The 18,652-nt window shown below is 59.8% G+C and overlaps 1 protein-coding gene and 1 long non-coding RNA gene across 2 annotated transcripts; both read left to right on the top strand.

The window, feature by feature from the left end:
- The first annotated feature begins 2,324 nt into the window (after positions 1 to 2,324).
- Positions 2,325 to 5,209, top strand: LOC113597292 (uncharacterized). Its single transcript, XR_003418079.2, has 3 exons — positions 2,325 to 4,059; positions 4,475 to 4,724; positions 5,023 to 5,209. It is a non-coding gene; the product is annotated as an uncharacterized LOC113597292 (long non-coding RNA).
- Positions 5,210 to 14,739: 9,530 nt separating this feature from the next.
- On the top strand, positions 14,740 to 17,053 carry LOC106989497 (epididymal-specific lipocalin-8). The gene is made up of 6 exons (XM_053221825.1): positions 14,740 to 14,823; positions 15,665 to 15,795; positions 16,283 to 16,380; positions 16,471 to 16,719; positions 16,801 to 16,890; positions 16,989 to 17,053. Exons 1-6 carry the CDS (start codon positions 14,740 to 14,742, stop codon positions 17,051 to 17,053), a joined length of 717 nt encoding a protein of 238 aa, XP_053077800.1.
- The last annotated feature ends 1,599 nt before the right edge of the window (positions 17,054 to 18,652 follow it).

Below are 18,652 nucleotides of genomic sequence, written 5' to 3'. Positions count from 1 at the left end.
AGAATGGCTAAAGTTAACAACTCAGGCAACGACAGATATTAGCAAGGATGCAGAGAAAGGGGAACCCTCTTGCACCGCTGGTGGGAATGCAAACTGGTGCAGTCACTTTGGAAAACAATATGGAGGTTCCTTAAAAAATTGAAAATAGAACTACCCTACAACCCAGGAATCGCACTACTAGGAATTTATCCAGAGGATACAGGTGTGCTGTTTGAAGGGGCATGTGCACCCAATGTTTATAGCAGCACCGTCGACAATAGCCAAAGGATGGAAAGAGCCCAAATGTCCATTGATGGATGAATGGATAAAGAAGATGTGGTTATTTACAATGGAGTATTACTCGGAGATCAAAAAGAATGAAATCCTGCCATTTGCAACAATGTGGATAAAACTAGAGTGCATTACATTAAGCAAAATAAGTCAGTCAGAGAAAGACAAATAGCAAATGATTTAACCCATATGTGAAATTTGAGAAACAAAACAGATGAACATAGGGGAAGGGAAGGAAAAATAATACAAAAACAGGGAGGGAGACTGTAATAGGTAAATTATAAGACCTCACTGGCATCCCCTCTCCCCTTCCCCACTGCGTTCTGCGATCCGGGCTCTGAATGGGTGCTCCATCAGTCCCCGGTACCCGCCTTGTTCCTGCCATGGGAGCGATCACTCTGCATCATCCACTTCACAGAGCAGGAGAGTGAGACCCAGAGAAGGGAGGCAGGTGTTTCAGGGTACAGGGCTGAGCAGCAGAGACCTGGAATACCACCTCCGGAGCCCCCGCCAGCCCGGGCAGAGACCCCCACCCCCGAGCCAAGAGCGAGCCTTCCCCTTCCATCTGGCCACTCATTCTTCCAGAGCTTGACGATGGCCTGCTCCTCTTGGCCACGGGGTATTGCTGGCCAACCAGGAGGGAGTCCAGCTGGTAGGGCAGGTGTAGCTACTGGACACAGGGACACCTGTGAGCTACCGGGAGCCACATTCTGGTCTCTGTCCCCGGGCCTGCCCGGCAGCTGGGATCCAGGTGCCCTAGGGGTCAGCACACAACAGGGTCTGGGCTGAGCAGGAGGCCATGACCTCAAGGAGACTCCACTCGGCCCTCTCCTGGCTCCTGCCTAGTCTCACCTGTCCTCCCTGAGGGGCTCCAGGGCCCGGACCCAGGACCCTTACGGCTGCTCGGGCTCCAGCCTGGAAAGATGTATAGCCTCTGGAGCAGCTGGACTTGTTGGGGCTGGAGGGAGGGCCGGCCACCGACAGGGCCTCGTGGGGGTGAGGGTGGGGCCGGGACCCGGTCCCGGGGTCACGGCTCATGTATACAAAGGGCTGAAATCACTGAGTGCCCGGGGGGCGCCCAGTTAAAGTAGCCCCCTGACACTTGGTCATCCTGGAGGTGGCCCCAGGCCTCCCCGGGGCCGCTTCCCACCCTCTGACTCTGCCCAGGGCTGCAGCCAGGCCCAGGCTGAACCTCTGTCCAAGGTCCTACCAGGAAGACAAAGCAGAAGGAGGAAAGGAGAAGGGGAAGGGGCGGACCGACTTCTCCCTGCCCTGAGTCGGCCTCCACTGCTGCCTGCAGGAGCCCTGGCCCAGCCATGCCCCAGGGTCCATGCACCTGGACCCTGGGGTAGAGTCTGCGGTCCAGGCCAGCTGGGTGGGGGTGGGTGTATTCACTGGCCTTCGTGTCCCCAGATGTCCGACCCACCTGGCCTTGCACCCTGAGATCTGCCTGGCTGGGGCAGGCATGGTTCTGGGGCTCAGGAGAGATTCGGGTCCTAGAACAGTTGGCGGAGGCGGAAACATGGGGGACCAGCCAGGTGGGGAGCGATTGGATTCATGCACATCAGTGTCGCGTCTGGATCATCTACAGGTGCTGAGTGCAGGTCTCTGGGCACACCTGGCCATGACACAGACCTGGCCGGCCCTGGGGAGGGAGGTCTGTGTAGCCGGGGCACCTCCCCTCCACCTACCCCTGGAGGACAGCCTGGGTCAAGGCCACGCTGATGCACTTCCCCGTCTGACCCTCAGGGACAGTGGGGACACTGAGGTCAGGAGAGGCAAGGACTGGCCCAGGACAAGTGAGGTGTGCGGCGTCCGAGGAGCAGGGCTGGTCTCCAGTCCTAGGCCAGTCTCTATCCCCCCATGGGGTTCTCCCTGGGAATGTGAGCCCTTGAGATGCTCGGGGGTCCCTATCCACCCCGTCTGTGTGAGGCTGTGACCACTGGGCATCTCCAGACAGGCGGGTGCGCGCGCACACACACACACACACACACACACACACACACACACTTGGACTACCCCGCTGGGGGTCAGAGGGGAGTCCACACTGGGAGGGGGTGGGTAACATGGGGGAAAGAAGAGAAAGGCTGGAGGCAGTGGGGCCATGGGCAGGGACATCAGGATTCCTGGCAATAGCCCGGGACCCACAGCACGGGGAGGGGAGATGTGCCGGCTGAGGGCCGGGGGGTCCCCAAGATGTCCGGGGGGATTGGCGGGAACTAGGGGAGGACGGGGTCTGGGGTCCTGTGTCCACCACACTGGGCACCTGGAAGTAGGAAGTGTGGACGGGGCTACGGCACAGAAGGACTCAGCGTCCTCCTCCGTAAATTGGGCTGCGTAGACAGTGTCCCCAGGGTCCCACAGGCTCATAGACGAGTCTGTGTCCCGGGATCTTCATCCCTGACCCTCTGTTCTCCCCCTCCTGGGAAAATGCTTCCTACTCCCTCAAGGTCCTTCTGAGCAGAGGGCAGCCCGGGGGCTTGGAGGACCGAGGTCCTGGGTTTGCAGCACGTGGCCGAGCAGTGGACCCTGGTGTGGGGACCGAGGTCAAGACCCTCCTTGTTGGCGCCTCGGGTCCTCATTAGGAAGTGGTTCCCCAGGCAGTGCCCTGCCTGGGGTGAGGAGGCCTCGTGAGGGAGCTGAGCACCGGGCCGGGGGAGGGACACGGGCCACAAGGGAGGCTTCTGAGGGTCGTCACCTGGACCCTGGAGCCCACAGGCCCTGCTCCTGTGAGACACACAGAGACAGACCGAGTCCGAGGCAGACACAGAGAATGGACCCCGGAGAGAGGAAACCAGAAATTCCATGAATCGGCCTGGAAGTGACAGCCCGTCATCATCTTCTAGCCCTTAGAACGCGGTCACACGGGCCGTCCACCCGGAAGGGGAGGGGGTGACACAGGGATGTGTGACCAGGATTCGGGAAGGCTGGGAGCCACAGCCCAGGCGCTGGGACCCGGGCCCAAATGTGATGGAGCCCCTGGAGGGGCGTGTCGGGTGGGCACAGGGTCTGAACGAGCTCACCTCCACCTTCCCCCGGGCCCGGGACCCAGGCAGGAGGGGTGGCTGCGCCTGGACCGGAGCAGACCCAGGCCCGCGTGAGTGTGTTCCGTGCCAGGCCCACCCCTTCCTCATCTTTCCACGGCCACGTGTGCCCACGAGCCTCATGGGATAGCAGGCACGGGACGAGTCTGCAGGTGTCTCCCTGATGGTGTCCCTAGAAGTGGATTCCAGAAGGACCCCACTGTGCAGACGGGGAGACCGGGGGGCCCCGGGAGGCACAGGGTCTGTGCGGGGTCCCGGCACTGGTCAGGAGGAAAACCCGGGTCTGAACCCAGCTCTGTGTCCCCAGAGCTGCCACACCGGCTGCACCAGGCCTCGCGGGGATGTGGCTGGGCTGTGTTGGTGTCACTGTAGGGACAGGGCATGGGGTGGAGGGGAGCCCTCCGCAGCCTGGGAGGGGCTCTTGTAGGAGGAGGAAGATGGGTAAGGGGACCCACCTCTCTGGTCACAAAGCCCAGTGACCTGGCAGTGACCTCACCTCTCTGGTCACAAAGCCCAAGTGAAGTCAGAACCCGGGTCACCAGGCACCCACATTGTGGAGACAGCGCCCGACTGGGCTCATTCGTTGGGACACCTTCGTCTGACGAACATGTTCTCCTGTTGTGTGCCCGTGTCCCGCGGCTGCTGGCTCAGGGGAGCCCGTGGCTGCGACGCTCCCCGACCCTGGAGACAGTGGGTCAGGTCGTGCACAGGACGCCTCAGGTCTCTAGCTCGCAGGGAGCCAAAGGTAACCCAGGGAGCCCCAGAGACAGCCGGTCCAGCCCGACACCGCTCTGATCTGACTTGTGCGGCCCCGCAGCCCCACGGCCCCTCCCGTGTGTGTGTGTGTGTGTGTGTGTGTGGAGGGCCCACGTGAGCAGGTGCAGGCTGATGAAGGGGTCAGATGCCTGGTGGGCGGGCCATGCTCACACCCCAGGTCAAGGCTGGCTGGGAGGGACAGGGTGTGCTGGGGTGGCCCTCTTGTCCCCAAGATTCATCCCGAGCCCTGCAGGTGGATGTCACTGTGTCCCGGGCGCAGGGCTGTGCGCACTCAGGTCTGTGTCGGATCTGGGAGCCGCAGGGGGAGAGGGCGGAAGGACACTGAGGATGGCCGGGCGGGGCTGTGATGCCTCCGGGCCGGCCGCGGGTCACTGTCTTTACAGAAATCAACGGATGAAATCGGGAGGCGACTGTCGGAATCCCGATTCACCTGCCCTACAGTGGTGTGCGTGTGCCCCGTCGCCCAGGAGGGCCACCCTGGACCCGGGGAGAGAGTGGCCGCACGGAGGTCTCCGGAAGCAGGGCCTGGAGATGGCCTGGGAGGGCCTCCCTCACCGCCCGGGCCCCTCCACAGGGTCCTGGCTCAGCGGTCCTGGTCCCAGGACCCGGAGCCCCCGGATCCTGAGCCCGAGGGTGAGAAGGCTGGGGGTGGGGGATGGGGTGCATGGGGCCCCGGGCGGTGCTGGGCCACCCAGGGAGGAGCCCCCGGGGGCTGGTGTGGGGCCGGGAGCAGAGACTGAGAGCCCCCGGGACTGCGGACCCCAGGGGGGCAGAGGTCCTGGTGTGGGTTCCTGGCCGCGGCTTCTCGGGAGGCCCTGGGGTGTGTTGTGTGTCTGCAAGGCCCCTGGAGAGGCCGGCGCGGGGGGACCTTCTCTCCTGTCACCCTGAGCCCTTGGAGCCGCTGCAACCATCACTCTGTTTCCTTCTCAAGAGTCCGGGGCAGGAGCGGAAGCCGGTGCGGCTCCAGAGCCCGACCCAAGGGCCTCGGGGTCCTCGTAGTCTCTGCAGTCAGGGGTGGCGTCTGGAGCGACTCCTGCAGGGGCCCGGCAGCCAGCAGGTGACCTGGGACCTGTGCGGGGACAGCGGGCACCTGGGCAGAGTCAGCTGGGTCCTGCTTCTGCTCCCAACACCGTTCCTGCCCCCGCCCTTCTCCCCGCCCCTGCCCCCGCCCCTGCCCCCGCCCTTGCTCCCACATGGATGCCAGCCACTGATCAAGGGCCTGAGGGCTACACGGGGTGTTTATTTTATTTCTAATTGTTCCAATCCCCGACCCTGACACCCTACCACGATGTCTCTTCCTCTTGTCCCTTATCCTTTCTCTCCTCTTCTTTTTAGCTGTGACTTTATTTCTTCGCTGTTGATTTATAATCCATATTAATCTTCAATGAAATTTTTATTTACTTTACGTTGTGCAATTCCTGCGCGCTGGGTACACTCACGACGCTGTGAACCACGCCACAGAATATTGGTGCAGGGTATCTCAGTCCCCGAGGGACACCGTGTACCCGGAGCCCGCCCTCCCCATTCGTGCCCCCGCCAGGCCCTGGGAACCCCCAGTCCGCTTTCTCTCCGTGTTCCGTTACTTACTCTGGAGGTTTCCTACAAGTGGAATCTCTCACGAGATACCTTCGGGTCTGCACCGACTTTTCAGACGGGACAGATTCATTTTCGTACTCTGTGGTCGCTTGAAATAGACTGTTTCTCCTTTGATATTGAAATCACAATGGGTTAAAGATTAGGTGGGAAAAAAGAGGCCCCTTCGGTGACAATGGGCACGGTCTCGGGGTGGAGACCCCCGTTTGTGCTGTGACACCACAGCCTGACGCCAGCCAGGACACGGCTGGTCCCCCCGTGGCCCAGACAGAAGCCGGGAGATGCAGAAGGCCGGACGGTCACACCGCAGAGGGGAGAGCATCCCTCACGACCCAGGGCCAGAAAGGTTCACAGGCCCCTGGGCCAAATAACGCTCCAAAGCCCGTGCGTTCCCCGGGATGGAGACCAGACCCGTCCCAGTCCATGGGAGCAGGCGTCAGAGATGCGGGACGTCCCGGGGAGGGACTCGGGCAAGTGAAACCCGAGGGAGGCAGCGCTGGGCACCTTCAGACCGGCAGGTTTCTGGTCTGGGGACCGGCAGCCCAGGTGACAACGTGAGGCAGCAGAGGCCCCAGCAGGTCCCCAGCGAGAAGTCCTCGTCCTGCAGGGGACCGGCTGGCCCAGGACTGGGAGAGCCCACAGAGCCTGGGGTCGGCCCTTCCCCGGTCCCCATGCCCGGCCCCAGGCAGGTTGGTCAGCTCTGCTCCCCTGAGTTCAGTGGGGGCGGGCCTTTGGCGGGTGGTGGGGTTCCCCAGGAAGAGGGACCCCGAGCCCCAGGACGCCAAGACGCAGGCCTGCGGGTAGGACAATCCAAAGTCAAGGACATGGGCTTCCTGACCTAGCTCGTCTTACTAGTGACCCAGGCTGTGCTATTAGCTTCGGTGTCCCCATCTGTGACACGGGGACGAAACGGGCCTTCTAGACGGCTTGTCGCATTCCCCGACAGATGAGGTGGAATCTTGGCCTGGTGCCTGGAGGACATAAAGAGCCACCTGGAAGGCTGTCCCAGAGTCCCCCAGGGCACAGGATTCCGGAAGCCCCTCCTTGGCCCCTGCCTGCTGTCCCCCTTCCGGGAACACTCAGCGTTGTTTGTGGAGGAGGTGGAGACGATCCAGGATGTCAGCAGGTCCCACGTGAAGGAAGGTCAGCGCTGGAGGGACAGAAGGACGTGTCCCGTGGCCCCTTCCAGGGCCCGAGCTGTGACGCCCTCTGACCTGACCTCTGACCTGACCTGGTGTGTGGACCCGGCTTCTGTGGTTTCACTCCCTCCTTCCCTCCCTCCTTCCCTAATTCAGCCGGCGATCTCAGGTCCCTGCCGTGTGCCGAACACCGGGACCTCATCGGTGAGCACGACCCGACGGGGTCCCCCACGTGGCCTCTTCCTTTGCAGGGTCTGAATCTTCCTGTGCTGGGTCCCCTCTGGCGAGTCTGGGAGGGAGGCCTCTGCACATGTCCCTGCAAGGAAGCATGAGTCCGGAAGGTCCAGACGACCTGCCCCAAGTCCCAGCGTGTAGAGACTGGACACGGGGTGGTCCCTGATCAGAGGAAGACTTGGGCCCACGGAGCCCGGAGGATGACGAGTACAGGGAGCCCGGAGGAGGAGGGGGGAGCACCGTGGCGGCCTGGCGCTCAGGCCAACTGGGAGACGGTGTCGTACCCGGATCGGCTCTGTCCCCAGGGCCGTCGGGGTATCCGCGCTCCCGGGTGGCAGGCTGGCCCCGGCTGGCAGGAGAGGAGGTGCCCATGGGGCAGGACAGAGCCCTCAGGCAGAGCAGAGGGTCGCAGGTGCTCCCCCAGGGGCAGGTGGACTTGGGCGCCCTGAGGCGGCATCACCGGGACAGCAGTGCCTGCAACGGGGTCCCCATACCTGTCCCCTCCTCAGCCAAGGTTTGTCTGCATGGCGTTTACCCCCCAAACACAAAGTCTGGGCCAGGAGCCACCCTCTTTGAGCCCTCGCCCCTGATTCTTTCCAGCCACCTCAAGTTACAAGAAATGGACAGTATTTCAGGTGGTGGTGGATGCCCAGAGATGTTTGTGTTTCTGGCCCACGTTGTGACGTCGCTGGCATTTTAAAGATCAGGGCTTTGATTCAAAAGCGGCAGGATGCTGAGGACCCTGGAGAGCTTTCTGGAAACCTGCCTCTGTGTTTTGCCACACCCCATTCCGACCAGCTCTGCTCGCAATCTCTCCGGACCACGGTTCCATAGCCTGGGGTCCTCAGATGGCCAAGGTGATGTTGTAATAGGTCAGTTTATAAGACCTCAGAAAGCTTATTGTATATAAGTTCGGCTTAAAGTCACCTTTCATGAATAATTGAGATAAAAGGCTTCTGTAGTTCCCTATTAGGGTTATTGGAAGTTCCTAACCTCCCTATCTTGCTTCTGGGACCTCGCCTGCTTGCTAAATAGATCACTTAGGATGCAAAACGTTCCCCCAGCCCCTCTACCAAGATCTGGCCTAGGCAAGACCAACATGTAAAAGGCACGTACTCGCTGCCCCACGCATCTTAGGTGTCCAACTATGATTGGTCATTTTAAACCCTCTTAGGACAAAGAACTTTAAACTGATAGGTTCCCACCAAAACTGACGTCTGTGTGTCACGATATAATTGGCTACCATGAAAGGCTGTAGATTGTAATTGGTTAACCAAATAATGACGTATTCTGACTTGCTAAAATCCATAGAAGCTCACTGCTGCCTTTGTTCGGGGCCATTCTCTGTACTTTTCTCCTTACGATCAGGAGATCAGGTTTGGCCCGGCCATGAATAAAATCTTGCCTTGCTCCTATTCGGCGTCTGGTGGTTTTTTTCGACAGCACCCTGCTTCATTTGGAGGTCCCACCAAGATTCTGTGACTACCCGAAATTCGGAGGCTGAAGCGGAACAGCTAGGGGAGAGCTCCCGAGAGACGTTCCTGGGCCCCGTTTTCCGTTCTCAGACCTGGCTTAAGTAAGGTATGCGAGGCGGTGCCTATTTTCTATTTTCTATTTTCTGTTTTCTGTTTTCTGTTACTGGTCGGATCTGACTCTAGGAGGGAAGGCTGGACGCGGCTTCACTTCCCCCTAGCTGGTGTCTGGTGGAGACGTCCCCAGCACCGCCTGGGTCTCCGGACCGTCTGGGTTGGGTTGATCACCCCAACCGTTTGTTCTATGTTCAGTGCTCTGTGTGCCCTGTTAAACGTTTCCTGTTAACCTATCATTATCTTTGGTGTGACCCACTGTTTAGCCTCTGTCATGGGTCAGTCTTCGTCCGAGCCTTGCTCCCCCCTTAAATGCATGCTAAATAACTTCTCTGGTTTCACAAAAAGAAGAAAGAACTATGGCTTTAACTTAAAGCCATCCTGGCTGCAGACATATTGCCCACTGGACTGGCCAACATTCTCTGGGGTTGACTGGCCCCCAGAGGGCTCCTATAATCTTAACCTTGCTTATGCCATCTGCAGGATTTGTCATGATGTTCATCCTGACCGGGAGCCATATGCTGTGACTTGGGTCGACCTCCTAGAAGGCCCACCTTCCTGGCTGAGAGAGTGCCAGAAATGGCCAAAAGCTGTCATCTGGGATCTCCCTTTCCCACTCCCTTTCCTGCTCTCCTCCAAACTCCAAACCCTTGCTTCCTGTCACTCAGCCTTCAAAGAGGCTTTACCCAGTGCTTCAGGAGATACCTGAAGGTGGGGACTTGTTATCTGATCCTCAGGGACCACCTCCTTATCCGCAGAGCTCGCTATCCCCACTAGCTCCCCAGGAACCAAAAGCCGAAGGAGATCCTTTGACTACTCCCCCACATACCAGATCAGGAGCCCTCTATAGAGGAGAACACCAGTCCTCTGATGCCCCAGTTCCCATCCTTCCTCTTAGGCAAACGGCTCCGGCTCCTAGTCCAGACGGGCAGCCAACACGCCCGATGCTTGTCTACACTCCTTTCTCCACCAGGGACCTCTACAACTGGAAAACTCAGAACCCGCCTTTCTCTGAAAACCCCCAGGGCCTAATTGACTTACTGAGCTCTATTTTCACCACCCACTTACCCTCTTGGGAAGATTGTCACCAACTCTTGCAGGTCTTACTGACTTCTGAGGAAAGGGCCCGAGCGCTCCGGGAAGCCACGAGAGCAGTCCTTGGCCCAGATGGAATGCCTACCACAGACCTTCACGGAATTGAGCACGTTTTTCCTTCCGCGCTGCCCCAGCGGGGCCCGAACATGGATAACGGTAGGGAGCGTCCACCCCAGTATCTCCAGATTCTGTTACAGGGGCTCCACGCAGCGGCACAAAAGCCCACCGATCTGACAAAAATTCATGACACGGTCCAAGGACCGAATGAGTCGCCTGCAGCCTTCCTAGAAAGGCTTTACCAGGCTTTCCGCTTATATTCTATTGATCCTGAGGCAACAGAGAACCGAAAAACCATTAATACGGAGTTCGATTCTCAGTCGGCCCCAGACATCCGTAAAAACTCCAAAAATTAGAAGGATTCGAAGGAAAGGTAATTTCAGAGTTGGTAGAAATAGCCCAGCGAGTTTTTCAGAGCAGGGACAGCCCTGCCATTGTGCAAGGGAAGGAAATAGGGAAGGTCCTCGTAGCAGCCTGGGGAAAACCACCGGGCAACAGCAAAGGACAGGGGAGGCCTCAACCCCGCCAGAAAGGACCCCGAGCAACGAGCAACGTTGGGAAAAAATCAATGTACTTATTGCAAAAAAGAAGGACGTTGGAAAGATAAATGCCCCAAGGGTTTAAAAACTCCCCTACTCTTTTTGATGAGGCTCTTCGAAGGGATTTGGTCCCCTACCGGGAGAGCCACCCAGATGTTACGCTGTTACAACATGTAGATGACTTGCTCCTAGCCGCTGACTCCTTAGCTGCACAAAGGCTACGGAGGACCTGCTAAGGGAATTAGATGTCCTGGGATATAAAGTTTCTGCAAAAAAGGCGCAAATTTGCTTGGACTCTGTAATATACTTGGGCTACCAACTGCATGAAGGCAAGTGATCGCTGGGGCCGGAAAGAATCCAAGCTATCCTCAACATTCCTAAACCCACAACTAAAAGCAGATCAGGGAGTTCCTAGGGGCCGCTGGGTATTGCCGCCTCTGGATACCCGGTTGCGCTGAAATGGCGAAACCCCTGTACTCTGCCGCTGGGGGTGAAGGAACCGAGATTGTCCGGGGAGAACAAGAAGATAGGGCTTTGGAGCAGATCAAGAGCACCCTCACCCAAGCCCCGGCCCCAGCTTTACCTGCTATTACCAAACCCTTCCAACTATTTGAGCATGAGATCCGAGGAATTGCGAAAGGGGTCCTAACTCACACTTGGACTAACCAACGCTTGGACAAGACCTTCAGATCACAGGACCTCACCCAGTAGCATCACTGCTGCGCTCCCCTCCAGACCGATGGATCTCTAATGCGCGAATCATCCAGGATCAGGTATTGCGTCTAGACCCTCCACGCATCACTTTCCTGAAGACAGAGGCTTTGAAGCCAGCCACGGTGCTGCCTGATAGGAACTCAGAGGCCCCACTCCACGATTGCTTGGAAACCGTGAGTACTCTTACAGGACTGAGGGGGGACTTAAGAGATCAACCTCTGTCAAAGGTGGACTTCGAGCTGTTCACTGATGGCAGCAGTCTTGTCAAAGATGGAATCGGATATGCAGGTGCAGCTGTAGTGACTCAGGACCAGGTTCTCTGGGCCCAAGTCCTGGAGCACGACACTTCTGCCCAAAGAGCAGAGCTGATAGCCCTAGCCCAGGCCCTCAGATGGGCAAAGGGAAAAACGGTGAACATTTTCACGGGTAGCAGGTACGCCTTCGCCACTGCCCAGGTTCATGGAGCTCTATATAAGGAAAGAGGACTGTTAACATCAGGAGGGAAGGAAATTAAAAATAAAAAAGAAATCCTGGCCCTACTGGAAGCCTGACGGCTTCCTAAAAAGGTGGCTATTATACATTGCAAGAGCCACCAAAAGGCAGACTTGCCCCAAGCAGAAGGAAATGCCTCTGCTGACAGCAACAGCAAAGGCCACAGCAGAAAGAGATGTTCTTCCGATTAAGATTTTGCCTCTGCTGCCCCCACGCTTTCTCCCCACGGGACCGTCTTATACCAAAGAAGAGCTACGCCTGATGAAAACCTAGAGGGCAAAAAGAGATGACCAGCATTGGTATCGCCTTGGGGATGGACGCATCTTCATGCCAGGAGCTATAGGAGGGACCTGGTTCCCGCAAGTCCACAGCCCTACACATCTAGGGGCAACCAAGTTGTCTGAACTAGCCCAAAGGGACTATTTTATCCCAAACCTTAATAAAACCGTAAAAAGCCTAGTAGACCGATGCAAAGCCTGTGCTCAGACTAACCCATCCCCGAAGTTTAATTTTTCAGGGCAGAGACGACGCAGACAGATGCCTGGAAAAATATGGGAACTTCACTGAGATGAAACAAGGACTCTATGGCTATCATTATCTCCTCGTTCTAGTGGACACCTTCTCTGGATGGGTAGAGGCTTTACCCACGACAACAGAGTCAGCTCAGAGAGTGGCTAAGAAATTACTCAGTGAATTGGTTCCCCGGTGTGGCATCCCTATTGGTCTGGGGTCAGATAATGGCCCAGATACCTAAAATGTTGGCCAAAAGCTTACAAATAAATTGGAAATTACGTTGTGCCTACCACCCCCGAAGTTCAGGGCAGGTAGAAAGAACGAATAGAACTCTAAAAGAAACCTTGACTGAATTAATTCCAGAAACTTGCGAAAACTGGGTAGGCCTCCTTCCTGTTGCCCTCCTCAGAGGGCGCTGTATACCTTACGTAAGAAGGGCATCCCCCCCGCCTTGAAATCCTATTTGGAAGACCACCTCCCTTGCTTCCAAAACTGGGAGACGAACAATGGGCGGAAATCTCAAACCAACACCTAGGTTTCGTTCCCCAGTCTCGATTTACGAGGGAACCCGTTTCTATCATCCTAGTGCCCCTCTTTGTAGGACCGGGGGTTGCAGGATTCATTGGTGTAAGTACTGCCGCTCTCATCACAGGGGATCAGAACTTCAAATTACTAACCAAACAAATTGATCAGGATATATCAGAATTAGAAAGGAATATCGATAAACTGTCTGAATCTGTAAACTCTTTAGCCGAGGTGCTACTTCGGAATCGGAGGGGCTTAGACCTGTTATTGTTACAACAAGGAGGGCTTTGGATGGCTCTTGGGGAACAAAGCTGTTTTTATGTCAATAATTCAGGAATCGTCAAGCAGAGCTTGAGTCAGGTCAGACAACGACTAGAGGAAAGAGAAAGGCAAAGACGAATTAGTCAAAATTGGTATGAGTCTATATTCTCCTGGTCCCCTTGGCTAACGACTCTCCTAAGTGCCCTTGCAGGACCCTTTATCTTTCTCTTTCTAGCTATGACTATAGGTCCCTGTTGATAAAACTACTACTCCAGTTCATAAATAGAAAAATAGGATCTATGAAGCTTATGGTGTTACGTAGCCCATACGTCCCACTGGCCCAAATGCCAGCATAAGGTGATTCAAAGGTTCGAATAACTGGCAAACAGGAGTGGGGAGTGTAGGGGGCAGGAGAGCCCTCCCTGGGGCCCTGGCCTCTGCTGTCCCCCCCGCTAGAGCTGCATCCAGTGAACACACTTCAAAGGAGAGGGGGCGGGGGCAGGGGTGGGGCAGGAAGGTATCGGCGGTCCTGCTTCACGGCTCACGGGCTGGAGCTGGAGGCCATCAGCCACATCAGATGAGGGACATCCGTCCTAGCCCTGCTCCTGCTTATCCACAGACAGTGTCCCCCACGCTTCCTGTCCTCCCTCTCCTGCCTGGCCAAGCACATCCTGGGGGGCCCTCTCCTGTTAGTCTGGGCCGGGAGCAGCCTGGGGCTCAGACTGGCCCGTCCTCAGCCTCCTCGGGGCCCCCTGCTCGGGGCCCCCCGCTGCCCCCGCTGTGTCGATGCCCCCCCCACTCCCCTCCCGGTCTCAGGCATGCCTGCCAGCCCTGGGCCACCCCGACCTAGCTTGACCTTTCCACACCTGCCTGACCCTAAACTGACAGCCTTTGTGGGAGGGCAGTGTCCTGGGTCCTGGTGGGTGGGACCTCCCCTTAGGCTGACCAAGCCTGGGGCCATTCCAGGGTGGGCTTTTCTGGCCCCAAAGCTGGGAAGGGTCCCTCCTACCGGCCAAGAACCAGGATGCAGCCTCAGACCCCTCCTGGCCACGTGGCACTGTCCCTCTGCTTTGTCGCCAGTACACATGGGGAAACCGAGGCAGCGCAACTTGCCCTGAGTCACACAGCTGGTGGGGCCGGGGCTGCTGTTCACGAAGCCGTCATCTGGGATAAACTGAAGTTGGGGGGGGTCCAGTTGGGGAGGAGGTGGGGCTGGGTCCCACCACCCTGGCTCGTGTCCTGGCTCATGTCCTGGTCAGCGTCAGCAAGACAGGGCCGCTCTCGGGCCGGCCTTCTGGGCTCCGGGTCTTACCTGGCTGTGCACCGAGGCCGGAGTGAGTCCGGTGGGGGACAGGCGCGGGGCCTGGCCTGGTTCCTGTCACGGTGGCAGAGGACACAGGCCATAAGAAGGTGTCTGCAGAGGTCCCCGAGCCTCGGCCCCCCCACCCCGAATCTCCCATGAGTCCTCCCCCTCACCGGGGCTCTGTGCCTCCTCCCTGGAGACCTCCGCGGGGAGAGGGACCCCTCATTCATTTCCCCACCTGGAGGGCAGGGCCCCCATCGGCTCGGTGCTGCGCCGGCCGGATGTACCCGGTCGTCAGGACGTTTCCTCACTGTCCCAAGGCTGATCTGAAAGAGCCAGAAAGAGAAAGCTGTTCTGAGCCCGTGGGGCCTGGGCCCGGCATGCCCCTCGGGCTTGGGGCTGTGGTCCCGAGCCGCCCCATGGGGGTGGGGGGCCTCCTCCCCCCTCCTCTCGGGGACCCCAGGCGGGCCCACCGTGAGGCCGTGGGTGTCACCGGGCCTGGACCGCGCTCCAGGTGCGTGGTGTCCCTGGGAGCTTGTGCAACACTGTCTCGATATAAAGCCAGGTGCTGGGGCAGCAGAGGCTCCGTGAGTGGCGATGGATGCGGGGCTGCTGAGTGTAATCCTGGGCACTGTCCTAGTGCGGGTGGAGACGGCCACGCAGGACCTCAATCTACACAGAGTGGCTCTTCTGTCTTACGTGGACAGGTCGGGCAGGGAGGGGCCTGTGTGTCTGCTCCGCCGGCCCCGCCTCCGTCCCTCCAGCCCCCAGCCGATGCCACAGCAGCCACCCCAGGGGCCCCGGGACCCACCCAGGTTGCTGAGGGCACGAGCCTCTCCTGGAGACGGGGTGTGAGAGCAAGGACCCAGAGACTGGCAGGGCCAGAGCCCTCCCTGAGCGTTTCCTGTGGGCAGGCCGGCTGGCCCTGCGGGGTCTCCAGGGACCGGGGCTCAGCGTGGTCACCTCCTGCTCCCGGATCGGTGGGGTCACCCCCACCCTCCATGGCGCCACACCCCTTGGCGCCCGGAAGAGGCTTTCCCAGCGTGGGGCCTTTGGTTCCCGTCTAGATGCTTCTTCGCCAGTCTGTGTTGGCTGCTGAGTCAGGAGCACACCAGAAGGCACAGAGATGACAGACGTTGGGGACACGAATTCTTTTCTCTTGCAAAACGATCAGTTTCTGAGTTTCAGATGGAAGTTCTGGGCTCTGGGCGGGTGTCCGAAGGCAGAAGTCCCCTCCCCCAGCTGTGCCCTTCCTGCGGGGGACGGTTGCTGGCTGCCCCCTCCTGTCTTTGGGCTCCAGTCACCGCTGCCCCTGGCGTCCTGGCCCCAAGGACAGGGCATTGCCGTCTGATGGGCCGGAGGGGCTTCTCAGGAGGGTGGTGACCATCGCTTTGCCACAAGGGCTTGTTGACCTTTCAGACCTGCCCAGGTGGTGTGGGTCTGCTCCCTGACCCTGACCCTGACCCTGCCCAGGTGGTGTGGGCTCTGCTCCCTTGGACGGGGCTCCGGCTTCTCTGTCTAGATTGTAGGATTTTGGCGAGAAGTTGGTGTGGCCTCCAGCCAAAACCTGGCGCTAAAGACCCCAAAGAGGCTGGAGGCCTTGTTCCTGACCTTGAGTGGAGATGAGCTGACGGTGAAGGCTGCTTACGACAGGTGAGGGGCCCCAGGGGGCTCCCGGGAGCTCCCGCAGGAACAGGCACGTGAGGCCAGCCCCAGGCTGCACCGGCTGTAGCTGCGGGAGCTGGACGGTGTCCCTTTGGTGGACCGGTCCCCGCTGTGTCCAAAACACCAGACCTTGACCCGCTTCCCCAGCCCCGCACCCCCAGGCTCCCACAGCTGCCACACGTCAATCTGCTCCTAGACCTGAAGATAAGCGTAGAGTTTTGAAAAAACCCCATTAACTGAAAAGAGAGAAAACAGTGCTGGGGCCCCTGGGGGTCACAGACCCAGGGGGGCAGAGGCTGGCGGGGCCCCGGCCCCGCCCCGCCGCCACCCTCAGCCTGCCCCAGGCCCTCCTGGGTATGGATCCGCTGCTGGAGCCCTTTGTGAAGACGCGTTCCCCTCTCCGCACCCCTGTGACGGACCCGGCAGAAAGAACGCAGGCTGGCCTTTCCCTCATGGGCCCTTTGCTCCCTTCCAGCTCAGGAAGTTGTGAGACAGAAAACATAGTGGGCTCAGAAACCGACGTTTCGGGGAGATTTGTTTTTCCTGCTAAGAACCGCTGCCCGGTTGTCACAGGTGCCACCCCCTGGCCCTGCAGGCCAGCTCTCCTCGGCTCTGCCGTTCCCTGTGCTCCTCCTCATGCCCCAGACCCTCCCGTTCTCGCAGCACAAACTGGGCCATCGTTCAAGGGCTGGGTCCCCCCGGCCCCCTGCCTGGTATTGCTGGAGGGTCTGGTGCTGGGCGGGGACAGGATGGAGTCAGACCCTGCCCAGCCCGGTGCACGCGGGCTCTCCTCCCCCCACCCCCCAGGCCACAGGGAGACCCACGTGATAGACACGGACTACGAGCAGGACGCCATTCGGAGGGTGTCCCTGCACTGGCAGGTCCAGGATTTCCACGTGCTCAAATACTTTAATAAGCGCACCCCGCGGTGGGGGCTGGCCTCACTCCCGCGTCCCGGGGACGGCCCAGCCCAGCCCCCTGGTGTCCCCACAGCTCGGAGCCTCGAGGACGAGTACGGACCAGGCTTCTGGAGGTTCTGGGAGTTGACAGCTGATGTAGGGCTGTACCTGGTGGCCCGGCACGGTGAGCCCCAGGCCTTCCGGGCGGGGGTTGGGCTGGGGACCCCGAGGGTGGGGTCCGGGGGCCAGTCCCACAGCACCTCACGCTCCCCTGTCCCGCAGGGAGGTGTGCCAAGCTCCTGAAGGAGGTGAGCCTCGCCCCCTGCTGCGCCGAGCCCCCAGGCTGAGTCTCCTGGCCCGACAGGGGCCCTGAGTCACTCTTGATCCACGCTGCCAGATGGGGACCCTGGAGGCTGGGGGACTGACGACAGGGCTGGGAGAGGGAAGGGGAGAGGCGGAGCCCGTAGGTCCCACCCGGGTGGGGACACAGACCCCGTGTCTCAGGTTCCCACTGTGCTGGCCCATCCCCTGCCTGAGCCCCGAGAGGTGGGGACTATCACCCTGCTTTGCAGGTAGAGAAACTGAGGCCCAGGGAGGCTGCTCACAGTCATGTAGCTAAGACACGGGCTCCCACCTGTGGCCCCAACCACTGCCCTGAGGCCCTGCCCTTCTGTGTCTCAGGAGCTGATCTAGAGGATCCCCTGACCCCAGGCCAGCATGGTCCGAGCCCCCCGCCCGCCTGGCCTGACCTGGCCCCAGGAGGCGGCTCGCACCCGCTCCAAATAAACCCCATGCCAAGCCCACTGCCCTGAGTGTCTTTCTTGGGGAGGCGGGCCCGGGGGGTGACAGGTGGGTGCAGTGGGTGTGTGTCCCATGACTTCCCTGAAGCAGCAGCAAAGCTAAGGGTTGCGTGTTTGTTCACCGTGAACGGTGGCGCGTGTGAACGACTCAGGTCCCGTCCCTCGCTGGACCTTTGCCCAGACAGGGCTGGGCTGGGGGGCCGCCTCTGGGCAGGCTGGCTCCCCGTCTGTCCCGTGTTTCCTTCCCTGTGGGGCCCGGGGGCCACCCAGCTCAGATGCAGGGTGACAGCCCCCGGAACCTCCCCCCTTCCCGCCCTGAGGGTCTCACCCGGCCCTGCCCTGCTCGGGGCCCACGAGCCAGGCTGCCCGGGTGCGTGGGCCCCGCAACCATCCTCCCACCACCGTCCCGCTCCCAGAGAGCCTGAGCGGCCCCGAGCCGGGCACCCTTGAGCTGAGCTGCTGGTTTAGTCTCCCAGATGAAAGGGGACCACACTGCATTTCTGCCTACATTCTCCCATGGCTCCCTCTCGCCCCAAAGTCAGATCCCACAGGCATGCAGTCCAGAGTCCTCCAGTCAAGGCCGCTCTTCTGTCCACCCGCTGGCTTCCTCCCACCCTCCCCTGCGTGGTCAGCTCAGCCCTTTCAGTGTCCGGGTCCCCTCATGCACGCTGTCACCCCATGTCTTACACTGACTGATCGCCCCACTTCCTTTCCACCAGCGGGGGCTGGGACCACAGGGCAGACAGGGTGTCCTGGTCAGGGCAGAGAAAGTGGGGAAGGTCTCGGCCCAGGATGACCAGGCTCACAGGGAGCAGCTGCCTCACGGGTGAGGCCAAGCAGTGCTGGGGGGCTGGTGGGGACCGGCCCAGCCCCAGCAGAGACCGCCCCGGCTCAGGCGTCCAGCACCCTCCACCAAGGCCTGCCTGGAAGGGAGGGCTGCCCGAGGCGGGGGGCCTGCCCGGGACCTACCGGACCGAATCCCGAGCCAGGCTCCCGAAAGACCCATGTTGCTCGAAGCTGCCCCTGACAGGTTAGAGGGGACAACTGGGACTTTCCACGCATCTGTCCGCCCGAAGCTCGCGGTGCTGGGTGGTCTGCGTGCCGGTGGGCTCACCGGCTCCGGCAGCCGCCACAAGCTCCACGGGC

Source organism: Acinonyx jubatus, chromosome C2, assembly GCF_027475565.1.
Source record: "Acinonyx jubatus isolate Ajub_Pintada_27869175 chromosome C2, VMU_Ajub_asm_v1.0, whole genome shotgun sequence".
NCBI lineage: Eukaryota > Metazoa > Chordata > Mammalia > Carnivora > Felidae > Acinonyx > Acinonyx jubatus.
This window is presented reverse-complemented; position numbering and strand designations above follow the sequence as displayed.